At 49.2% G+C, this 25,277-nt stretch overlaps 1 protein-coding gene across 3 annotated transcripts in view; it reads left to right on the top strand.

Annotated features, from left to right (window-relative positions):
• The window catches only part of vav2 (vav 2 guanine nucleotide exchange factor), a 213,023-nt gene that overhangs the window by 183,065 nt on the left and 4,681 nt on the right, over positions 1 to 25,277 (top strand). For all 3 annotated transcript variants that reach the window (XM_080212281.1, XM_080212280.1, XM_080212279.1), the window contains 5 exons: positions 4,735 to 4,809; positions 10,555 to 10,604; positions 11,282 to 11,398; positions 14,409 to 14,496; positions 20,633 to 20,756. In XM_080212281.1, the coding sequence (XP_080068407.1) occupies positions 4,735 to 4,809; positions 10,555 to 10,604; positions 11,282 to 11,398; positions 14,409 to 14,496; positions 20,633 to 20,756 (454 nt within the window). The remainder of the gene's footprint in view (positions 1 to 4,734; positions 4,810 to 10,554; positions 10,605 to 11,281; positions 11,399 to 14,408; positions 14,497 to 20,632; positions 20,757 to 25,277) is intronic.

The following is a 25,277-nucleotide window of genomic DNA, read 5'->3' as shown; positions in this document are numbered from 1 at the left end:
ATGTAATGTAGATAAATGTGAGATTATCCACTTTGGTGGCAATAATAGGAAGACAGATTATTATTTGAATGGGTGTAAATTGGGAGAGGCGGATACTCAGTGAGACCTTGGAGTCTTCGTGCATCAGTCACTGAAAGTAAGTGCGCAGGTACAGCAGGCAGTAAAGGAGGAAAATAGTATGTTGGCCTTCATAGCGAGAGGATTTGAGTACACGGATAGGGATGTTTCACTGCAATTGTACGGTGTGTTGGTGAGGCCACAGCTGGAGTATTGTGTGCAGTTTTGGTCTCCTTATCTGAGGAAGGATGTCCTTGCTATAGAGGGGGCACAGCGAAGGTTTACCAGGCTGATTCCTGGGATGGCAGGTCTGTCATATGAGGAGAGACTAAGTGGGCTAGGATTATATTCACTGGAGTTTAGAGTGAGAGGGGATCTGATAGAAACTTATAAAATTCTAACAGGATTAGACTGGGTAGATTCAGAAAGAATGTTCCCAGTGGTAGGGGGGGGGAGTCCAGAACTAGGGGTCAGAGTTTGAGGAAAAGGGGTAAACCTTTTAGAACTGATGTGAAGAGAATGTCTTCAGCCAGAGGGTGGTGAATGTGTGGAATTCACTCCCACAGCAAGTAGCTGAGGCCAAAACATTCTGATTTTGAGAAGAAATGAGATGATGGGGCTAAAGGGATTGAAGGATATGGTGGGGGGGAGGAGAGGGGGGGATCAGGATATTGAATTTGATGATCGGCCATGATCAAGATGAATGGCGGAGCAGGCTGGAAGGGCTGCCTCTGATGTGCCCACCCAGGTGAAATTCCTACTCAGTGAGCTGCTATTGCAGTCCCTGTCTCCTCTCTTCTCTATATCCCCATCTCTGCAGCATGTCTTCCCTCTTTCATTTCTTTGCTGATCTTGTTTATCTTTTCAGAAACTTCAGATTCCCACATAGTTTCTCAGTTTGCAGGCAGCTTTTTGATATTATTGAGTCAGTCTGTCGAGTCAAATGATCACTTGGTGGCACATGTAGAAATCTCTGCTTTTTACATCCATTTCCCACTCATTTTTGCCGAAATGTCCCCTCTGATTTATCCATTTATAAGAACATAAGAAACAGGAGCAGGAGTAGGCCATCTAGCCCTTTGAGCCTGCCCCGCCATTCAATAAGATCATGGCTGATCTGAAGTGGCTCAGTTCCACTTTCCTGCTTTCTCCCCTTAACCCTTAATTCCCTTATCTATCAGAAACCAATCTACCCGTGACTTAAATATATTTAGCGAGGTAGCCTCCACCACTTCAACGGGCAGAGAATTCCAGAGATTCACCACCCTTTGAGTGAAGAAGTTCCTCTTCAACTCCGATCTAAACTGCTCTCCCCTTATCTTGAGGCTGTGCCCCCTAGTCCTACTATCCTTTCCAAGCGGTTACATTTTACACCTCAGCTTCAGATTGGTGAAACAGCTTTGAGGGGCCGAATGGTCTAGTGCTATTCCTATGTTCAGAATCCCTCTCAAATTGTAGAAACAACATGACATAATCAGGAAGGGGAAGTGGGGTCTGGGAGGTGGGGGGTGGTGGGGAGCCAGACAGGGGGTGCGGAGGGGTGAGTGGGGTGTGGTGGGCAGACAGGGGGTGCGGAGGGGTGAGTGGGGTGTGGTGGGGCAGACAGGGGGTGTGGGGGGGAGTGGGGTGTGGTGGGGTAGACAGGGGGTGTGGGGGGGAGTGGGGTGTGGTGGGGTAGACAGGGGGTGTGGGGGGGAGTGGGGTGTGGTGGGGCAGACAGGGGGTGCGGGGGGGGAGTGGGGTGTGGTGGGGCAGACAGGGGGTGCGGGGGGGGAGTGGGGTGTGGTGGGGTAGACAGGGGGTGTGGGGGGGGAGTGGGGTGTGGGGGGGGAGTGGGGTGTGGTGGGGTAGACAGGGGGTGTGGGGGGGAGTGGGGTGTGGTGGGGTAGACAGGGGGTGTGGGGGGGAGTGGGGTGTGGTGGGGTAGACAGGGGGTGTGGGGGGGAGTGGGGTGTGGTGGGGTAGACAGGGGGTGTGGGGGGGAGTGGGGTGTGGTGGGGTAGACAGGGGGTGTGGGGGGGAGTGGGGTGTGGTGGGGTAGACAGGGGGTGTGGGGGGGAGTGGGGTGTGGTGGGGTAGACAGGGGGTGTGGGGGGGAGTGGGGTGTGGTGGGGTAGACAGGGGGTGTGGGGGGGAGTGGGGTGTGGTGGGGTAGACAGGGGGTGTGGGGGGGAGTGGGGTGTGGTGGGGTAGACAGGGGGTGTGGGGGGGAGTGGGGTGTGGTGGGGTAGACAGGGGGTGTGGGGGGGAGTGGGGTGTGGTGGGGTAGACAGGGGGTGTGGGGGGGAGTGGGGTGTGGTGGGGTAGACAGGGGGTGTGGGGGGGAGTGGGGTGTGGTGGGGTAGACAGGGGGTGTGGGGGGGAGTGGGGTGTGGTGGGGTAGACAGGGGGTGTGGGGGGAGTGGGGTGTGGTGGGGGAGACAGGGGGTGTGGGGGGGAGTGGGGTGTGGTGGGGGAGTGGGGTGTGGGGGGGGAGTGGGGTGTGGGGGGGAGTGGGGTGTGGTGGGGTAGACAGGGGGTGTGGGGGGGAGTGGGGTGTGGTGGGGTAGACAGGGGGTGCGGGGGGGGAGTGGGGTGTGGTGGGGCAGACAGGGGGTGCGGGGGGGGAGTGGGGTGTGGTGGGGCAGACAGGGGGTGCGGGGGGGGAGTGGGGTGTGGTGGGGCAGACAGGGGGTGCGGGGGGGGAGTGGGGTGTGGGGGGGCAGACAGGGGGTGCGGGGGGGGAGTGGGGTGTGGGGGGGCAGACAGGGAGTGCGGGGGGGGAGTGGGGTGTGGGGGGGCAGACAGGGGGTGCGGGGGGGAGTGGGGTGTGGGGGGGCAGACAGGGGGTGCGGGGGGGGAGTGGGGTGTGGGGGGGCAGACAGGGGGTGCGGGGGGGGAGTGGGGTGTGGGGGGGCAGACAGGGGGTGCGGGGGGGGAGTGGGGTGTGGGGGGCAGACAGGGGGTGCGGGGGGGGAGTGGGGTGTGGGGGGGCAGACAGGGGGTGCGGGGGGGGAGTGGGGTGTGGGGGGGCAGACAGGGGGTGCGGGGGGGGAGTGGGGTGTGGGGGGGGAGTGGGGTGTGGTGGGGCAGACAGGGGGTGCGGGGGGGGAGTGGGGTGTGGTGGGGCAGACAGGGGGTGCGGGGGGGGAGTGGGGTGTGGGGGGGCAGACAGGGGGTGCGGGGGGGGAGTGGGGTGTGGGGGGCAGACAGGGGGTGTGGGGGGGGAGTGGGGTGTGGGGGGGGAGTGGGGTGTGGGGGGGGAGTGGGGTGTGGGGGGGGGGGAGTGGGGCAGACGGGTGCGGGGGGGGAGTGGGGTGTGGGGGGGCAGACGGGGTGTGGGGGGGAGTGGGGTGTGGTGGGGGGAGTGGGGTGTGGTGGGGCAGACAGGGGGTGTGGGGGGGAGTGGGGTGTGGTGGGGCAGACAGGGGGTGCGGGGGGGGAGTGGGGTGTGGTGGGGCAGACGGGGTGCGGGGGGGGAGTGGGGTGTGGTGGGGCAGACAGGGGGTGCGGGGGGGGGAGTGGGGTGTGGTGGGGCAGACGGGGTGTGGGGGGGGAGTGGGGTGTGGTGGGGCAGACAGGGGGTGTGGGGGGGGAGTGGGGTGTGGTGGGGCAGACAGGGGGTGCGGGGGGGGAGTGGTGTGTGGTGGGGCAGACAGGGGGTGCGGGGGGGGAGTGGGGTGTGGTGGGGCAGACAGGGGGTGCGGGGGGGGAGTGGGGTGTGGTGGGGCAGACGGGGTGCGGGGGGGGGAGTGGGGTGTGGTGGGGCAGACAGGGGGTGCGGGGGGGGGAGTGGGGTGTGGTGGGGCAGACGGGGTGTGGGGGGGGAGTGGGGTGTGGTGGGGCAGACAGGGGGTGTGGGGGGGGAGTGGGGTGTGGTGGGGCAGACAGGGGGTGCGGGGGGGGAGTGGGGTGTGGTGGGGTAGACAGGGGGTGTGGGGGGGAGTGGGGTGTGGTGGGGTAGACAGGGGGTGTGGGGGGGAGTGGGGTGTGGTGGGGCAGACGGGGCGCGGGGGGGGAGTGGGGTGTGGTGGGGTAGACAGGGGGTGTGGGGGGGAGTGGGGTGTGGTGGGGTAGACAGGGGGAGTGGGGTGTGGTGGGGCAGACAGGGGGTGTGGGGGGGAGTGGGGTGTGGTGGGGTAGACAGGGGGTGTGGGGGGGAGTGGGGTGTGGTGGGGCAGACAGGGGGTGTGGGGGGGGAGTGGGGTGTGGTGGGGCAGACAGGGGGTGCGGGGGGGGAGTGGGGTGTGGTGGGGTAGACAGGGGGTGTGGGGGGGAGTGGGGTGTGGTGGGGTAGACAGGGGGTGTGGGGGGGAGTGGGGTGTGGTGGGGCAGACGGGGCGCGGGGGGGGAGTGGGGTGTGGGGGGGAGTGGGGTGTGGGGGGGGGGAGCGGGGGGGAGTGGGGTGTGGGGGGGCAGACAGGGGGTGTGGGGGGGAGTGGGGTGTCGTGGGGGGGAGTGGGGTGTGGTGGGGCAGACGGGTGTGGGGGGGAGGGGGGTGCAGTGGACAGGCTGGGAAGAGAATGGGAGGGGGGTGTGGTTGTGTATTAAGCCTGTCTGCCGGTGAGGATCCTGTCTAATGTTTGGGCACAGGGCGGTTTTGTGGGGTTGGGGGAAGTCTTTGGAATTTTGTCTTTGTAAATGGGCTGCACTGTTTATACCGTCAACAGTGACAGTGTCTGTCCGTCTCCATTCCAGGGGAAAGCCATTCAAACCAAACGTTTTGGTTGGTTCCCGAGCTCGTCTGTGAAACCTTGTCCAGTGGATTCACGAGTAAGTGTGATCAAGCTTCAGACTTGCTGCAGTGTTCTCCTGTTCCTGTTCCTGTCCCGACAATCCCATTCATTTAGGAGTTTGTCCCAGGAGCCGTGATGCTGATCCTCTCCTGTATATCAGGCAACTTGATTTAGTGGGTTATAGTTTGAGCTGGACGGATACACAGGTACCACAGATAACGGCCACTGGAATCGATCGAAGAAGCCAAACACTCCAGATAATAGTTAAATTGGGGAGAAAAGAACAACTGTTTGAATTCAAAACAAAAACCTGCAAAATTTTACAAAATTGAGCAAAGGCACAAGCAGCTTCCTACACAGATTTATTTTTGGAATTCTGACCTCGATGACACTGCACCCAGAGTTTTAATTGTAGGGTCATTGCGGCAACATAATCGTTGAGGTCAGAAACTGGGGGAGGAAGGTGTATAATACTCAGTCCCAGATTGAACATTCAGTCTTTGCCTCAAGAGTTAGAATAGAATACCCCTACAGTGCAGAAGGAGGCCATTTGGTCCATCGAGTCTGTGCTGACCACAACCCCACCCAGATCTTATCTCCTTAACCCCACGTATTTATCCTGCTAACCCCCTGACACTAAAGGGCAAATTAGCATGGCCAAACCACCTAGCCCACACGTCTTTGGATTGTGGGAGGAAACTGGAGCACCGGAGGAAACCCACACAGATACAGGGAAAATGTGCAAACTCCACACAGACAGTGACCCGAGACCAGAATTGAACCCAAGTCCCTGGTGCTGTGAGGCAGCAGCGCTAACCACTGTGCCACCATGCCACCACTACTTGTCCAAGGAGACTGTAAGGTTAAACGTTGTCTATGCAGGCTTGTCAGCTTAACTTTGATGGTGAAAAAGCTTTTAGAAATGATAACTCACGGAAAAATTAAGTCACTTAGTCATATATGGATCGATGAAGGAACATAAGAAATAGGGCATAATTGTTCAGGGCCAATCATGTTTAGTCAACAACCTTGAATTCTTTGAGATAACAGAGTGGATTATTGAATGTAACAGGGTTACTGTGGAGTACGTAGACTTCCCACAAAACATCTGAAGGAGTGCTGCATAAAAGACTTGTCAGCAAAGTCTAGGCCCCCAAGATAAAAGGGGTAGTAGTAATGGCATGGATACAAAGTAAGCTGAGTGACAGGAAGTGGAGAGTAACAGATGAATGGCCATTTTCAGACTGCAGGAAGGTTTATAACGGCGTTTCCCATGGGCCAGTGTTAGGATCCTGAGTTTTCTTGACTCATATTCATGATGTACTTGCTTTCAACATGTGCAGATATGTAAGGATATGTTACTATAGTTGTACATGTCCTTCAGGAGATAATACCTTGGGTATTGTGGGCAGTTTTACTCTCCTTATCTAAAGTGGCACGGTGGCACAGTGCTTAGCACTGCTGCCTCACAGCGCCAGGGATCCAGGTTCGATTTCTGGCTTGTCTCACTGTGTGGCATCTGCGCGCTCTCCCTGTGCCTGTGCGGCTTTCCTCTGGGTGCTCCGGTCTGCTGCCACAGTCCAAAGATGTGTGCCTGCTAGGTGGATTGACCATGCTAAATTGCTCCTTAGTGTTAGGGGGGGACTAAGAACATAAGAACATAAGAAATACGAGCAGGAGTAGGCCATCTAGCCCTTCGAGCCTGCCCCGCCATTCAATAAGATCATGGCTGATCTGTCGTGGCTCAGTTCCACTTTCCTGCCCTCTCCCCATAACCCTTAATCCCCTCTCTTATCAAAAACCCATCAACCCGCGTCTTAAAAATATTTAGCGAGGCAGCCTCCACCACTTCAACGGGCAGAGAATTCCACAGATTCACCACCCTTTGAGTGAAGAAGTTCCTCCTCAACTCTGTTCTAAACCGCCTCCCCTTTATCTTGAGGCTGTGCCCCCTAGTCCTACTGTCTTTTTTGAGTGGGAAGAGTCTCTCCACCTCTATCCTATCCATCCCATTCATCATCTTATACGTCTCAATGAGATCTCCCCTCATTCTTCTAAACTCTAACGAGTACAAGCCTAGTTTATTCAGCCTCTCCTCATAGTTCAACCCCCTCAACTCCGGAATCAGCCTAGTAAACCTCCTCTGCACTCCCTCCAAGGCCAAAATATCCTTGCGTAAGTACGGCGACCAAAGCTGCACACAGTACTCCAGCTGTGGCCTCACCAGTGCCCTATACAGCTGCAGCAAGATCTCCCTACTTTTATATTCAATCCCCCTCGCTATGAAGGCCAGCATCCCATTCGCCTTCCTGACCACCTGCTGCACCTGCAGGCTGGGTTTTTGCGACTCATGCACAAGGACCCCGAGGTCCCTCTGCACCGTCGCCTGCTGCAGTTTTTTGCCATAGTCCTTCCCACCATTATTCCTACCAAAGTGGACAACTTCACACTTGCCAACATTAAATTCCATTTGCCAGTTCCTGGCCCATTCGCCCAGCCTATCTAGATCCTTCTGCAGACTTTCCACACCTTCTGCACAATTTGCCGTTCCACCAATCTTGGTGTCATCAGCAAATTTCGACACCCTACACTCGGTTCCCTCCTCCAGATCATCTATATAAATGGTAAATAGCTGAGTCCCCAGCACCGACCCCTGGGGCACTCCACTAGTCACCAACCGCCAATCAGAATAGCACCCATTGACCCCCACTCTCTGCCTCCTATTTGACAGCCAATCCCCTATCCACGCTAACACCCTACCCCCAACTCCATGCCCCCTGACCTTCTGTAATAACCTCTTGTGCGGCACCTTATCAAACGCCTTCTGAAAATCAAGAAACACCACATCCACCGGCTCTCCTCTATCCACCGCCCTAGACACGTCCTCATAGAACTCCAATAAATTCGTCAGACACGACTTCCCCTTAACGAAACCGTGTTGTGTCTGCTCTATCAAACAATTCTCCTCGAGATGCCTCGCTATTTTCTCCTTGATCACAGATTCTAACATTTTTCCTACGACAGACATTAAACTAACGGGCCTATAATTCCCTGCCTTTTGCCTGCCACCCTTCTAAAACAACGGCGTAACATTAGCTGTTTTCCAATCATCCGGCACTTCCCCGGAATCCAGCGACGTTTGGAAAATAATCACCAAAGCATCCACTATCACCTCCGCCATTTCTTTCAGAACCCTCGGATGCATTCCATCCGGTCCTGGGGACTTGTCCACAATCAGTCCCTCCAGTCTTTCGAGCACCACCTCTCTAGTAACAATAATATCATTCAGGCCCTCCACTCCTACCATCTTTCCATCGCTAACACCCGGCAAATTATTCACGTCCTCCTCCGTGAAGACTGAAACAAAAAAGTTATTCAAGGCCTTAGCCATTTCCCCATCCCCTACCACTAAGTCCCCCCTCTCATCCTCTAAGGGTCCAACGTTCACCCTAGTCAGCCTCTTCCCTTTTATATATTTATAAAAACTCTTACTATCCTTTTTTATATTAAGCGCTAGCCCAGCTTCATAGTTTATCCTACCCTCCTTTATCAACTTCTTTGTCATTCTTTGTTGATATTTAAACCTCTCCCAATCCTCCTCTCACCCACTACTCTTAGCTACTCTAAACGCATCCGCTTTTAACTTAACACTTTCCTTTACCTCCTTCGTTATCCACGGCTGATTATCTCTCCTCCTACGATCCTTTTTAACCATCGGAATAAATTTCTGCTGAGCACCAAGAAAGATCTCCTTAAAGATCCTCCACTGCTCCTCAGCAGACCTACCTTCCAATGCGCTCCCCCAATCAACATTCGCCAATTCCTCTCTCATCCTACCATACTCCCCTCTGTTCAAACAAAGGACACAGGTCCGGGAACCCACTTTCTCCTCCTCCATCTGCATCAGAAACTCCACCATACAATGATCGCTCTTCCCAAGAGGATCCTTCACCGCAAGGTCCCTAATTCTACCCGCCTCATTACATAGCACCAGATCCAAGATAGCTCGCTCCCTCGTCGGCTCCAACACACACTGTTCAAGGAAACTATCCCGGCAGCATTCCAAGAACTCTTCCTCAAGCCCACCGCATCCAACATGGGTCGACCAATCAATATGTAGATTGAAATCCCCCAAAATTTTCGCCATTCCATTCCTGCACGCCGCATTTATTTGCCCGTTAACAGCCCGCCCCACCTCCAGATCGTTATTTGGGGGCCTATAGACAACACCCACCAGCGTCTTCCTCCCTTTGCTGTTCCTAATCTCCACCCACAACGATTCCACTTTCTGCTCTTTGGCTCCTATATCATCCTTACTACCACCCTGATGCTATCCTTAATCAGCAGAGCCAAGCCCCCCGCTTTTTCCTCCCGTCTATCCTTCCTAAACACTTGATACCCCTGTACATTCAGCTCCCAGTCCCTGTCACCTTGCAGCCACGTCTCTGTAATGGCCACCAGATCATATCCATTTGTGCTGATCTGCACCACCAGCTCATTCACTTTATTCCGAATGCTTCGTGCATTCAGATAAAGTGCCTTCATCCCAGCCTTCACCTGTACCCTATTTGCTGGAACGTCACCAACCTTACTCACTCCCCCTACTCCTTTTATTATTGGGACATCCTTGGCCTCTTCCTGTACCTGCACCCTCTCCTTTACTTTCAACCCTGTATTTTCACCTACCCTTGCAGCCCCCCGCCCCCCCCAATTAGTTTAAAGCCCTATCTACAGTCCTATCTACACGATTCGCCAGGACTCTGGTCCCAGCACGATCCCAGACTAGCTAGGGTAAATGCATGAGGTTATGAGGATAGAGCCTGGATGGGATTGTGGTTGGTGCAGACTTGATGGGTCAGATGGCCTCTTTCTGGATTGTAGGATTCTATGATTCTAAAGAGAGAGAGCAGTGAAGGTTTACCAGACCGATTCTTGGGATGAGGAGAGACTGAGGACTCGGGACCTGTATTACTGGAGTTTACTAGAACGAAAAACACTTTTGGCCATGTCAGAACTGGGTGCAATATTGTCAGACACCACATTTCATGAAGGATGTGAAGGCTTTAGTCTCTCTCTCTCTTACATACCTCCACACCCGTGCTGTCTGTACCCCTTTGGGGAAAAGTGGGGGAAGTGCTGGAAGAATGTCCAAGCTGGTTATCAGCCCATTGAACATTCCTTCCGTAAGCCCTGATGTTGGACTCATACCTGGAGCTTCTAATCCAATGTAGGGGACCACTCAGTGCACCCACAAGACAGCCTCAAGGCTTTGTGAGAGAGCAGGTAAGGTTCATGAGAATGGTTCCAGAAATGAAGGACTTTGGTTCTGTGGATAGACTGGAACATTGGAGAAAGTTTATGGGGTAGAAAGAGGCCATTTGGCCCATCATGTCTGCACTGGCCGACAAACGGGCCATGCAGCCTCATCCTATTTTCCAGCATTTTGTCTGTATCCCTGCATCGCCAGACTAAGAGAAAGTGGGACTGATTACCATGAAAGATTGAGAGGAGATTTGATGGAGGGACTCGGGAATAAATAGGGAGAAACCAGGGCCAAGAACCAGAGGACAGGGTTGAATGTGATTGGAAAAGAGTTCAACGCTGACGTGAGGAAAAAGTATTTGCAGATTGTGATTAAATCTAGAATACTCTGGAACTATTCCAATATTCCCCAATTTATCCTGTTTGCAGCAGCTGTTTTCTGCCAGGTTTTGGTCACAGATATCTTGTTGAAAACCCCTCACAAAAAGAGAAATAAATAGTTTTTAATCTCTCCTTTCAGCATTTTATTAAGCCGCCTTCAAAAGAGCCTGACTACAGCATCTATCCCTGGTAAGTCACTGATAGATACACAATCTCATCAAACACTTCCAGGACAGGTACAGCACAGGGTTAGATACAGAGTAAAGCTCCCTCTACACTGTCCCCCATCAAACACTCCCAGGACAGGTACATCACGGGGTTAGATACAGAGTAAAGCTCCCTCTACACTGTCCCCCATCAAACACTCCCAGGACAGGTACATCACGGGGTTAGATACAGAGTAAAGCTCCCTCTACACTGTCCCCCATCAAACACTCCCAGGACAGGTACAGCACGGGGTTAGATAGAGAGTAAAGCTCCCTCTACACTGTCCCCCATCAAACACTCCCAGGACAGGTACATCACGGGGTTAGATACAGAGTAAAGCTCCCTCTACACTGTCCCCCCATCAAACACTCCCAGGACAGGGACAGGGTAATGGAGTGGTTCGTGTGTATATTTAGCAGTGTGCAACAGGAGCTCCAACATTTCTATTTCTGTTCTGTCTGAAACGTTAACTCTGTTTCTCTCTCCACCAATGTAGCCGCAAGTAAGGCTTACATTTACATTGCAGTGAAGTTACTGTGAAATTCCCCTAGTTGCCACACTCTGGCAGCTGTTCAAGTCAATGCACTGAGTTTTTTACAGATTAATCTGGCTTAATTTCAGATTTCCAGTGTTTTGCTTTTGTATTTTTTCCTCCCTAGGTTTGCAGGCAATTTGGAGCGTGGACAGGCTGACAATCTCCTGAAGACACACAGCTCTGGAACATATCTGATTCGTGAGCGCACAGCAGAGGCTGAAAGATTTGCTATTAGTATTAGGTTGGTGTGAACACATTGTGTTTTTATGGTGGAGCAGAGGCTGGTATGGGATAGACACAGTCCTGGCAGAACTGGACTGGAGAATTATGCATTTTCACTTCATGGCACTCAAACATAGGAACAGAAAATGTGCACGGGACACAGGAGGAGGCTATTCATCCCATTGTGTATGTTCCTGCTGAAAGAGAATGAATCAGTCTAATCTCACTTCCAATTCTTGCTCAGTGGCCCTGGGGGTTACTGTATGGATCCAAAATGTTTTGCATGTAAGAACATAAGAACATAAGAAATAGGAGCAGGAGTAGGCCATCTGGCCCTTCGAGCCTGCCCCGCCATTCAATAAGATCATGGCTGATCTGTCGTGTCTCAGTTCCACTTTCCTGCCCTCTCCCCATAACCCTTAATCCCCTCTCTTATCAAAAACCCATCAACCCGCGTCTTAAAAATATTTAGCGAGGTAGCCTCCACCACTTCAACGGGCAGAGAATTCCAGAGATTCACCACCCTTTGAGTGAAGAAGTTCTTCCTCAACTCCGTTCTAAACCGCCCCCCCTTTATCTTGAGGCTGTGCCCTCTAGTCCTACTGTCCTTTCTGAGCGGGAAGAGTCTCTCCACCTCTATCCTATCCATCCCATTCATCATCTTATACGTCTCAATGAGATCTCCCTTCATTCTTCTAAACTCTAACGAGTACAAGCCTAGTTTATTCAGCCTCTCCTCATAGTTCAACCCCCTCAACTCCAGTATCAGCCTAGTAAACCTCCTCTGCACTCCCTCCAAGGCCAAAATATCCTTGCGTAAGTACGGCGCCCAAAACTGCACACAGTACTCCAGCTGCGGCCTCACCAATGCCCTATACAGCTGCAGCAAGACCTCCCTACTGAGAGTTTCTCTCACTCCCGGGTAGTGAGTTCCAAATTCCCTCCCGTCACCCTCAGCGTAAAAAAAGTTCCTCAACTCCTGTCCAATCCTGAATAATTATGCCCCATTGTTACTAACCTATGATAATGGAAATAGGATTTTCCAATCCACTCCATCTCCTTGTCATTTTATACAGCTTGATTAAATCTCCCCTCAGCCACCTTAGCTCCAATGAAGTCTATTCTAACCTATCTGAGCTTTCCTCCGTCATTGGGAAAACTCTCAGAAATGGAACCATGGAATGGTTACAGTGCACAGAGGCCATTCAACCAAACGTGTCAATGCCAGCCTTTGACAAGAGTATCTTGGCTAAGCCCTCCTCCTTGTCCTTTCCCTGTAGGAAAAACAATTCTTTTCTCTTCAGATAGTTATCCAGCACCCTCTAATAAACTGCGACAGTTTTAGGCAGTGCAAGAGGTTCTCTTCCGGTCACCTTTACTACTTTTGTCAATCACTTTATATCAGTGCCGTCTGGTTCTCAATCCTTGTACAATGGGAACAGGTGATCTCTGTATACCCTGTTTAGATGTCTTGTGTTTGGAACAATTCAAGCAAGCCTCCTCACAGCTGAAACTCCTTTTGAAAAATGATTTGCTAGCTGAATCATATTTCTCTTATGTCTGAAGCAGTGACTATATTTCAAGACCTACTTCACTGGCTGTGAAGCTCAATGAGACATGCTGAGGTTGTGACTGTTGCTTTAGAGATGAGCAGCTCTCTATACTAAGCTGACAATGCAGTTACACTGAAGTCTTGGAGCAAAGATTGTTATTATTGCCCATGTGAAACACTTTGTGTTTCTGTTTAACGCACAAGGAATTGGCCTCTTGTTTCAGTTATGACATGCTATACTGCATCAATGATCAGTCTTGATTTTTCACCCCACAAACCAATATTTTGCACCAGTACCTTATAGTTGGACACAAGGGATCAGGCAGGTGATACAGACTGTTGTAAAGATGCAATGGGAGTTTAAGACATGCTCACTTTTTGTGTAGGGTGTTTCAAAATGGTGATCGCCTACAACTGCACCACTGATACACTTGGTGTAAAAGTCAACTTTTGTTTTTGGAGGGGTTTTTCTCAGCTTTAAAAGTCAACTTAAATGTTTCCTGATGCCCTTGGTCCCTCTGGGACATCCTTTCTGCCGAGCACTGTCACTTGCTCCTTAATCATTACTGGGAAAAACTCTCTCTCCTTTGTGTGAACACATCCTTCCCGGAATGTCGTTATTGGAATTGTACTTCAGCTGCCATTTAATTCCTGATTTCTACAGTTCTAACAACACTGCCCTGTTCTTTCATTCTACTCCTCAGCCAATAAAAAAATCCCATAAACCTTCTTGAGTACCTGACCCGCTCTGCTGCCTTCAGGGGTGTATGGATATATACTCTAACTTCCTCTGATCCTTTATGGTTCTTAGTATCCTTTTTCACTTACTGTGTGTTCCATTGCCTTGTTTGTCACCTCTTTGCCCACTGGACCAGTTCCTGCAGTCAGCCGTAGAATCCCTACAGTGAAGAAGGAGGCCACTTGGCCCATCGAGTCTGCACCAACAACAATCCCACCTAGGCCCTACTACAGCTTTCTACCTATCAACTGCACAGCATATTTTGGCATCATGTTCAAACTTTTTAATCAAGTCTAAATCATTTACCATGAAAAGCGAAGGAGGTAGTACTGCGTGGTAGGGACCTCCACTGGAATCGGCCTTCACTTCCAAAAACTCCCATTGACCAGAATCCTTTGCTTGTTGCCATGAAGGCAGTTTTGAATCCACTTTCTCTCAGACTCCATTTACTGATCAGTCTGTCATTATCTGAAGCCTTTCCAAAATCTGTGGAACTACATCAGATTCTCAAACCTCATAACCCTCCTCGTAACATTCAACCAGATTAATCAGACACAACCTTCCCATAAGAAATCTACAGCCACTGCCCTCGACCTATCTGGCCTCTAATGGACGGCAATTTTTATTGTTGCTCAGTCTAAAGTACAGCCTAATGTGACACCTTTCTCTTATTGTTTAATGATTTTGTTGTTTGTTTTATTGACACTCAAACCCTGTCGTGATGGCCTCTTTCCTCAGGTTTAATGACGAAGTGAAGCATATTAAAGTTGTTGAGAAGGACAATTGGATCCACATCACTGAGGCAAAGAAGTTTGAGAGTCTCCTGGTACGTTCCCTTATACTCTGTGAAATAATTCTCATCGTGCCCTCCAGATGCCTGTGCCTCTCTGGCATTTTGGCTAAATGACCATTCAACCTGTCAGAGGCCAGAGCATATTCCCAGACCATTGTGGCATTACAGTGAAGCTAGATCTTGTCGTACAGGCTATTGGAGAGTGACTGGGAAGCAGAAATCTCCCTTTTCTGAAGCCGGGGAGTGAAGGAAATGTGGAGTTCCTGCTGCTGCTGTTATTCAGGCTTTCTGCACAGATCAAGGCTGAAAGACAAGAGCTTCTAGTTGTGTGTACCTCACACACACACACACAGGGCAGAGTAGTTAGTTATTTTGTGGGGGGGTTGGGAGTGGGGGTAGGGAGAAGTGGGAATGGGGCAGAGTTGGGTATTATCGGTGTACACAAGAAACTAACTGTGGCTTCAGATGATATTGCTGAATATCAGCATGTGGATTATAGATTCATATAGAACAGAAGAGGCCCTTCGGCCCATCAGATCCACACTGACACATGAGAAACAATTGAACTCCCACCTAATCCCATCTGCCAGCAGTTGGCCCAGACTGAGCCCTGAATGTTATGATGTGCCAAGTGCTCATCCAGATACTGTTTAAAGAATGTGAGGCATCCCATCTCCACCACCCACCCAGGCTGGTCTTCTCTGCTCCAACAAAAACAAGCCAAGCCTCTCTTCATAACTTAAATCCCAGGCAACATCCTGGGGAATCTCCTCTGAACTCCCTCCAGTGCAATCATACCCTTCTGACAATGTGGTAACCAGAACTACGCACAGTGCTCCAGCTGTGGCCTCACCAAAGTTTTATACAACTCCAAATAACTTTGCTGCTTTCACTCCACCTCACTGTTAATCACCCGTCCAATCTTTGCGTCATCCACAAACTTACTGACCCCACCCCCCCGTATAGTCATCAATGTCATTTATATAAATGACGAATAATAGGGGGCTCAACACAGATCCCTGTGGAAAGCCACTGGACACTGGCTTCCAGTCACTAAAGCAGCTTCTCTCATCACCCTCTGTCTCCCAATTTTGAATCCACTTTATCAAATTACCCTGTATCCCATGTATGTTTACCTTCTTGTAACCTCCAGTTACACCTAAACTAGAGGGGCATGAATATCCTGGCTGGGAGTTTTGCTAGTATGGTTTGGGTGGGTTTAAACTAATGTGGCAGTGGGCTGGGGATCAAAACAGTAGGTCAGTAAGCAGAGAGGCTGGGGACGAGCTGGGGGCCAGGGCAAGGTTAGCTAAGAAGAGCATTCTGGAGGAGGATGACCTGAGTGGGCCTGGAGGTCTGGAGTGCATCTACTTCAATGCGAGGAGCGTAACAGGTAAGACAGACGAACTTAGGGCCTTCCTGCTCCTATTTCTTATGTTCTTATGTTCTTATGTTCTTAATGCTTATGCGAAATTTGGATGTGGTTGTGGTGATGGAGACTTGGTTAAAAGGACAGGACTGGCAGCTGAATATTCCGGGATATAAGTGTTTTAGGCGAGACAGAGGAGAGGCTAGAAGAGGTGGGGGAATAGCAATACTGGTTAGGGAGCTTATTACAGTGGTACAGAGGGTGGACAGTTTAGAGGGGTCATGTAATGAGCCACTGTAGGTGGAGCTCAGAAATAGGAAGGGTGCGGTAACTATGCTGGGGATATACTACAGGCCTCCCAACAGCCCACAGGAAGTGGAGGGATGGATATGTAAGGAGATTCTGGATAGGTGCAGAAAAAATAGGATTGTTGTAGTGGGGGACTTTAATTTCCCTGGTATAGACTGGAAAGTGCTTAGGGCTGGGGGTCTGGACGGGGAGAAATTTGTAAAATGCGTTCAGGAAGGTTCTTTGGGACAATATGTAGATAGCACAACTAGAGAGGGGGCTATACTGGACCCAGTACTGGGGAATGAGCCTGGTCAGGTCGTCAAAGTTTCAGCAGGGGAACATGTGGCAAATCGTGACCACAATTCTGTTAACTTTAGGATAGTAATGGAAAAAGATGAGTGTTGTCAATGGGGAAGGTGCTGAATTGGGGGAAGGCTAACTATAGCCGGATTAGGCAGGAATTGGTGGCCATTGATTGGGAGAGGCTGTTCGAGGGTAAATCCACATCTGGCATGTGGGAGTCTTTTAAGGAGCAGTTGATGAGGCTGCAGGACAGGCACGTGCCTGTAAAAAGGAAGGATAGGAAGGGTAGGATTAGAGAGCCGTGGATAACCAGGGAAATTGAGGATCTGATCAAAAAGAAAAGAGAGGCGTACGTTAGGTCCAGGCAACTGAAAACAGACGGAGTGCTGGAGGAATACAGAGAAAGTGGGAAAGAACTCAAACAGGGAGTTAGAAGGGCAAAAAGGGGTCATGAAATGTCCTTGGCAATCAGGATTAAGGAGAATCCTAAGGCATTTTATACATACATTAGGAACAAGAGGGTTGTCAGGGACAAAGGAGGGGAATTATGCTGAGAACCCAAGGGAATAGAGGAGATCCTAAATGAATATTTTGCATCAGTATTCACAAAGGAGAGGGACGTGTTGACTGGGAGTGTCTCAGAGAGATGTTTTGACCTGTTAGAGAAAATCTCAATTAGAAGCGAGGAAGTGTTAGGTTTTTTAGGAAACATTAAAACTGACAAATCCCCAGGGCCTGATGGCATCTATCCTAGACTGCTCAGGGAGACAAGAGATGAAATTGCTGGGCCTCTGACAGAGATCTTTGTCTCTTCACTGGACACAGGTGAGGTTCCTGAGGATTGGAGGATAGCGAATGTGGTCCCGTTATTTAAGAAGGGTAGCAAGGATAACCCGGGTAACTATAGGCCAGTGAGCTTGATGTCCGTGGTAGGGAAATTGTTGGAAAAGATTCTTAGAGATAGGATGTATGCGCATTTAGGACTGAATAATCTCATTAGTGATAGACAGCATGGTTTTGTACGAGGGAGGTCACGCCTCACAAAGTCGGTGGAGTTTTTTGAGGAGGTGACAAAGACGGTTGCCAAGGGAAGGTCCGTGGATGTCGTCTATATGGATTTTATCCAAGCGTTTGACAAGGTCCCTCATGGCAGGCTGGTGGAAAAGGTTAAATCTCACAGGATAAAAGGTGAGCTAGCTAGATGGGTGGAGAACTGGCTTGGCCAAAGAAGACAGAGGGTAGCAGTGGAGGGGTCTTTTTCTTGTTGGAGGCCTGTGACTAGTGGTGTTTCGCAGGGCTCTGTACTGGGACCTCTGCTATTTGTGATATATATAAATGATTTGGAAGAAGATGTAGCTGGTCTGATTAGTAAGTTTGCAGACGACACAAAGATTGCTGGAGTTGCGGATAGTGATGAACATTGTCAGAGAATACAGCAGGATATAGATAGGCTGGAAAATTGGGCAGAGAAATGGCAGATGGAATTTAATCCAGATAAATGCGAAGTGATGCATTTCAGTAGATCTAATGTTGTGGGGAGCTATACAATAAATGGCAGAACCATCAGGAGTATAGACACACAGAGGGACCTGGGTGTGCAAGTCCACAGATCCCTGAAGGTGGCAGTACAGGTGGAAAGAGTGGTGAAGAAGGCATATGGCATGCTTGACTTTACAGGACGGGGTATAGAGTATAAAAGCTGGAATCTGATGTTGCAGTTGTATAGAATGTTGGTTAGGCCACATTTGGAGTACTGTGTACAGTTCTGGTAGCCACACTACCGGAAGGACGTGGAGGCTTTGGAGAGAGTGCAGAGGAGGTTTACCAGGATGTTGCCTGGTATGGAGGGTCATAGCTATGAGGAGAGATTGGGTAAACTGGGGTTGTTCTCCCTGGAAAGACGGAGAATGAGGGGCGACCTAATAGAGGTGAATAAAATTATGAAGGGTATAGATAGGGTGAACAGTGGGAAGCTTTATCCCAGGCCGGAGATGACAATCACGAGGGGTCACAGGTTCAAGGTGAGGGGGGGTGAGGTTTAACTCAGATATCAGAGGGACATATTTTACACAGAGGGTGTTGGGGGCCTGGAATGCACTGCCATGCAGGGTGGTGGAGGCGGACACGCTGGGATCGTTTAAGACTTATCTGGATGGTCACATGAACAGACTGGGAATGGAGGGATACAAACGAATGGTCTAGTTGAACCAATGAGTGGCGCAGGCTTGGAGGGCCGAAGGGCCTGTTTCCTGTGCTGTATTGTTCTTTGTTCTTTGTTTACAAGCCTCCCATGTGGGACCTTGTCAAAGGCTTTGCTGAAATCCATATCAACGACATCGACTGCATTCCCTCATCTACACACCTGATCACCTCCTCAAAAACTTCAATCAAATCTGTCAGGCATGACCTCTCTCTGATGAAGCCATGCTGACTATCCCTGATCAAGCTTTGCCTCTCCAAGTGGAGATAGATTCTCTCCTTCAGAAGTTTCTCTAGTAGTTTCCCTACCGCTCACTGGTCTGCAGTTTCCCTGGTTTATCTCTACAACCCTTCTTAAATAGCTGTTTAAATTAATTAATTGGCTGTTCTCCAGTCATCTGGCACGTCTCCTGTGGCCAGTGAGGAATTGAAAATTTGGGTCAGAGCCCCTGCAATTTCTTCCCTTGCCTCCCTGCGCAGCCTGGGACACAATTCATCTGGACCTGGTGATTTATCCATTTTTAAGATTGCCAACACCTCCAATACCTTGTTTTTCCCTGTATCAATTTGCTGAAGAACCTCGCAGTGTCTCTCCCTGAATTCCACACCAGCGTCCTCATTCTCTTGGGTGAAGATGGATGTGAAATATTCATCCAATACTCTACCAGTGTCCTCAGGCTCCACCCACAGATTGCCTCCTTGGTCCTTACTGGATCCTACTCTTTCCCTGGTTATCCCCTTCCCATTGATAAAGAATGTTTTGGGGTTTTCCAGCCAGAGCTTTCTCATATCCTTCTTTGCATTCCTAATTGCTTTCTTAAGCTTCACCCTGCACTTTCTATACCTTATTAATGTCTCCACTGATTTGCTTCCCTTGTACTTTTTAAAAGCCTTTCTCTTTCTTCTCATTGTATCCTGAATACAAGGATGAAGAATAGGAAGGCTCCAAGGACAGATCCTTGAGGAACACCAGTGGCAATATTGCAGGAGCAGGAAGAAAAGGCATTGGCAGAGATTAGATAGATAGGAATGGAGCCAGGTGAGAGCAGTCTCAGCCAGCTGGACAACAGTGAGCGGTGTTGGAGGAGGAGGATGTGGTTAGTGTGTGACAAGCTGCAGACAGGATGAGGAGGAAAGTTTCCCTTGGTCCCAGTCGCACAGGATCTCATTTGTGACTCTGATAAAAGCTGTTTTGATACTGTGTCAAGGCAGGAAGCTGATTGGAGGGATTGAAACATGGGGTCCTGGGAACGATGGGTACGGATTTGGGAAGTGACAACACATTTGGGGAAGGAAGGAGCGTTGGGAATGGGAACAGCACTTTGCAAGAACGGTGAATCCCGTGGCTGCGTTTTGAGGAAAGGCCGATGAGAGAAGATTGAAACATGAGGGACGAGACGTGAAGATTATGGGCGAAGGTGGGAGCAGGAGTGAGGTGGGTGGTCACCACGTCAGTGAGGGTCAGGCTGGGGAATGAGTAGCGAGCCAGGCATGTTCAAATGGTGATCCAAACATCCATTCTTGGGAGGAGTTCTTTATCACCGTGGACAGAGTTTGAGAAACTGGGGAGAGAGCGTCAGGGATGAGGGTCAAAGGTTTCTTAATTTCTGTTAACTTTTAAAGTTTATTTATTATTTAGTGTCACAAGTAGTAGAGGCGGGTACAATTTTGTCTTTTAAAAAGCATTTACTTAGTTACATGGGTACAATGGGTATAGACAGATAAATGCGGGCAATTGGGATTAGCTTCGAGGTTTAAAAGAAAGGGCGGCATGGACAAGTTAGGCCGAAGGGCCTGTTTCCATGCTGTAAATCTCTATGGCTCTAAGTATGCTTCCATTAACAGTGCAATGAAGTTACTATGAAAATCCCTTAGACGCCGCACTCTGGCGCCTGTTTGGCTATACTGAGGGAGAATTTAGCATGGCCAATGCACCCTAACCAGCACGTCTTTTCATTCAGAATTCAAGTTATTGAATAATAATGGGTGCTTATTCTCTAATTTTAGGAGTTGGTAGAATATTACCAGACACACTCATTAAAAGAGAGCTTCAAACTGCTGGATACAGCTTTACGCTTTCCCTACAAACAACGAGACAAAACTATTCAACGTTCAAACTCTCGGAATCCAGGTAAGCAGCTCATCATCACCGGTCAGCCTGTTAACCCTTCATTATTCACATTGAATCAGCAGGTAATGGACTAAAGACTTAACATGGGGAGAAAAAAGTAATAAGGGGAAGTAAAATAGCATGAGGGGTATGTAATTTGAGATAAGTATGTAACAGAGAAAGAGAAGCAGCTAGATAATTGATGGAGGGGAGTGAATAAGGTAAGTGTGAATCCTCTGGGGAATTCTAGCTGCAGTTGACGGAATTTCTGCAGTTATTACACATTTGCAGATTCTACCTCTTGTCATTCCAGGTACATTCCCTGTGAGTGGGAAGGAACGTAAGGGGGCAATGCCTCCCTCTAGTGCAGCCTACCCTGCCTGCTGCCTGTTTATGCTTCCTGGAATAATGGGGGAATTCCCTTTGGGAAGCCCACTATCCTAATCTCATGGATGTAGCAGTAAGTAACCATACAAGAACCCCTTGGCACTACTCAATTTCTGATCATCTCAAAGTGAAGACTATTTGCCTGGATGGACGCAAGAAGCTCAACACCATCCAGGACAAAACGGCCAACATGATTGGCACCCCATCCACAAACATCCACTCCCTCCACTGTTGACGCACAGTAGCAGCAGTATGTACTATCTACAAGATACACTGCAGCAACTCTTTGCGGTTCCTTAGACAGCACATTCCAACCCACAACTACCACCATCTAAAAGGACAAGGGCAGCAGATACCTGGGAACACCCCCACTTGGAGGTTCCCCTCCAAGTCACTCACTGTGCTGTCGCTGAAACTCTCACCCTAACAGCACTGTGGGTGTACGTTACCTCAGAGACTGCAGCGATTCAAGAAAGTAGCTCACCACCGCCTCCTCGGTGGTAATGAGGAATGAGACATAAATGCCGGTCTGGCCAGCGATGCCCACATCCCACAAATGAATAAAAAATATGTTGCAGACAATGGTAGTTAACCTGAAGATTGGGAGCGTTTTAGAAACTAAGTAAGGACCCCAAGAACTAGCCAGTAATATAAAAACAGATTGTAGGAGCTTTTGCTGGAAAATAAAAAGTAAGGGAGTATGAAATGTAAACATTTAGTCCCTCAGAGAGACTCAGGAAATGGTTACGGGAAATGAGGACTTGCCAGAAACATTAAAAACATTAAAACAAATATTTGTGCCTATCGACAGAGACAGAAGTTACATATCAGCAATGGAGGGCAACCCAGGGCTGATATAGAGGAAGTTCAGGTAATTAATATCAGCAAAGAAAAGGTTCCAGAGAAATTTAAGGAACTAAAAGCTAAACATCCTCATGACTTGACGACTTAGTTCTGAACACTGAAAGTGTGATATTTGCAGAGGTAAAAGATATGCAAGTTAGGATTTTCCTGGTCAGCAAATGTAACCCCACTATTCAAGAAAGGAACATAGAACACTACGGCACAAACAGGCCCTTCGGCCCACAAGTTTCACCGATCACATCTATACCTACCACGCCATAGAACTATCTGTAACTCCCAATCCCATTAAATCCCATGTACTCATCCAGAAGTCTTTTAAAAGACCCCAGCGAGTTCACCTCTACCACCACCGACGGCAGCTGATTCCACTCACTCACCACCCTCTGAGTGAAAAACTTACCCCTAACATCTCCTCTGTACTTGCTTCCCAGCACCTTAAACCTGTGTCCTCTCGTAGTGACCATTTCAGCCCTGGGAAATAGCCTCCGAGAATTCACCCTATCTATTCCTCTCAACATTTTATAAACCTCTATCAGGTCGCCTCTCATCCTTTGTCTCTCCAGGGAGAAGAGACCTAGCTCCCTCAACCTATCTTCATAAGGCATGCCTCCCAATCCAGGCAACATCCTTGTAAATCTCCTCTGCACCCTCTCAATAGCTGCCACATCCTTCCTGTAGTGAGGCGACCAGAACTGCGCACAGTACTCCAAGTGGGGTCTGACAAGGGTCTTATAAAGTTGCAGCATTACCTCCCGACTCCTAAACTCAATCCCTCGATTAATGAAGGACAGTACACCATACGCCTTCTTGACCACATCCTCCACCTGCGAGGCTGATTTAAGAGTCCTATGGACCCAGACCCCAAGATCCTTCTGCTCTTCAACACTGCTAAGACTCCTACCCTTGATATTGTACTCCTGCATCCCATTGGTCTTGCCAAAATGGACCACTACACATTTATCTGCATTGAAGTCCATCTGCCACTTCTCCGCCCAGTCTTGCATCCTATCTATGTCCCGCTGCAACTTCTGACATCCCTCCAGACTATCCACAACATCACCAACCTTCATATCAACCTTACTAACCCATCCCTCCACTTCCTCATCCAGGTCATTTATGAAAATGACAAACAGCAAGGGTCCTAGAACAGATCCCTGGGGCACTCCACTGGTGACCGACCTCCATGCAGAAAAAGACCCATCCACAACCACTCTCTGCCTTCTGCAGGCAAGCCAGTTCTGGATCCACAAGGCCAAAGTCCCTTGGATCCCATACCCTCTCACCTTCTCAAGAAGTCTTACATGGGGGACCTTATCAAACACCTTGCTGAAGTCCATGTAAATCACATCCACCGCTCTTCCTTCGTCAATGTGTTCAGTCACGTTTTCAAAGAACTCAACTAGGCTCGTAAGGCACGACCTGCCCTTGACAAAGCCGTGCTGACTATTCCTGATCATTCTAAACTTCTCTAAATGCTCATAAATCTTGTCCCGCAGAATCTTCTCCATCAACTTTACCAACCACTGAGGTCAGACTCACTGGTTGGTAATTTCCTGGGCTATCCCTGTTCCCTTTCTTGAAAATAGGAGCCACATCCGCAATCCTCCGCAACCTCTCCCGTCTCCATCGACAATGCAAAGATCATCGCCAGGGGCTCTGCAATCTCTTCCCTCACCTCCCACAGTAACCTGGGGTACATCCCATCCAGTCCCGGCAACTTATCTATCTTGATAGAATTTAAAAGTTCCAACACATCCTCTTTCTTAACGTCCACATACTCAATCTTTTCAGTCTGCCGCAAACCTGTAGTACAACCTCCCAGATCACTTTCCACCGTGAATACCGAGGCAAAGTACTCATTAAGCACCTCTGCCATTTCTTCCGGTTCCACACAGACTTTTCCCCCTTCACCTTTTATAGGTCCTATCCCTTTGCTTCTCATCCTTTTACTCTTCACATTTTTGTAGAAGGCCTTGGGATTCTCCTTAATCTTACCCGCCAAGGCCTTCTCATGATTCCTTCTGGCTCTCCGAATTTCCTTTTTAAGCTCCTTTCTACAAGCCTTATACTCCTCTAGATCTTTAACATCTCCTAGCTCTCTGAACCTTTTATACGCCTGGAAGGAAAGTGAGAGAAAACAGGGAACTACAGATCTGTTCATCTGGCATAAGTCACTGGGAAAAGGCTGGGATCTATTAATAAGAAAGTCTTAACAAAGCACTTAGAAAATCACATTATGATCAGAAAAGGTCAGTGTGGTTTTATAAGAGGAAAATTTTGTTTGTCAAATTTATTAGAGTTTTCTGAGGATGTAACTAAAGGAATGAGGAATCAGTAGATGTGGGATAAGTGATTTTCCAAAAGGCATTCGATAATGCCAAATGAAAGATTAAACGCAAGATCAGTGCTTGGTCCTGTGGGCGACATGTTAGCGTAGACCTAGGATTGGTTAATAGATAAGAAGGAGAGATTAAGGGTAAGTGGGGCAATTTTGAGTTGACAAGCAGTGACTGAAGGAATGCTGCAAGGATGTTTGCTGGAACCTCAGCTGTTTACAATCTGTATCAATTAGTTAGGCAAGGAGATAGAAATTAATATATTTAAGTTTGTTGATAGTTCAAAGTTGGGTGGAATGTAAACTGTGAGGAAGACAGAGATTTAGACAGGTTCGATGGCAGATGGAATATAATGTGGCAAGTTTGAGTTTATAAGCATGAGAAAGCAGATTTATTTCAAAGAAATGAAGCTTGTAAATGTTGGTTTCAGAGGGATTTTGTATGCACTGCTAAAAGGAACACAAAATTAGCATGCGAGTACAGTGAGCAATTAAAAAGATAAATTGAATGTTGGACTTTATTGCAAGGAACTTGGTTTATTCTTATATTCCAATCTGACAACAGTTGTACAGAGTTTCAGCAAAATCTCAGCTGGAAGACTGCATTTTTGATTTTCATATTTAAAAGATGTATTTGCATTAAGGCTATGCAGCGAAGATTCACTAAATACATCCCTAAGATGAAAGCATTGTGCTATGACTTACCCTGTCCATATCTTTTTGTAGCCTCTTTGTGTCTTCCTTACAGCTTACATTCCACCCAGCTTTGGGCGATCAATAACCTATCTCTTTGGCTAATTAATTGACATCAATTGTATATAGCTGAGGTCCCAACAAACATCTTGCAGCATTCCCTGAGTCATAGCCTGCCAACTTAAAAATGCTCCACTTAGCTTTAATCTCTCCTTCCCGTCTGTTAACTAACCTTAGATCCAATCTCATTGAAACCTACAGGA

The sequence above is a fragment of the Carcharhinus amblyrhynchos genome, chromosome 25 (genome assembly GCF_965287045.1).
Source record: "Carcharhinus amblyrhynchos chromosome 25, sCarAmb.v2.hapA, whole genome shotgun sequence".
Classification (NCBI taxonomy): Eukaryota; Metazoa; Chordata; class Chondrichthyes; order Carcharhiniformes; family Carcharhinidae; genus Carcharhinus; species Carcharhinus amblyrhynchos.
The sequence above is the reverse complement of the archived record's forward strand: the minus strand, read 5'-3'. Positions and strand labels throughout refer to the sequence as shown.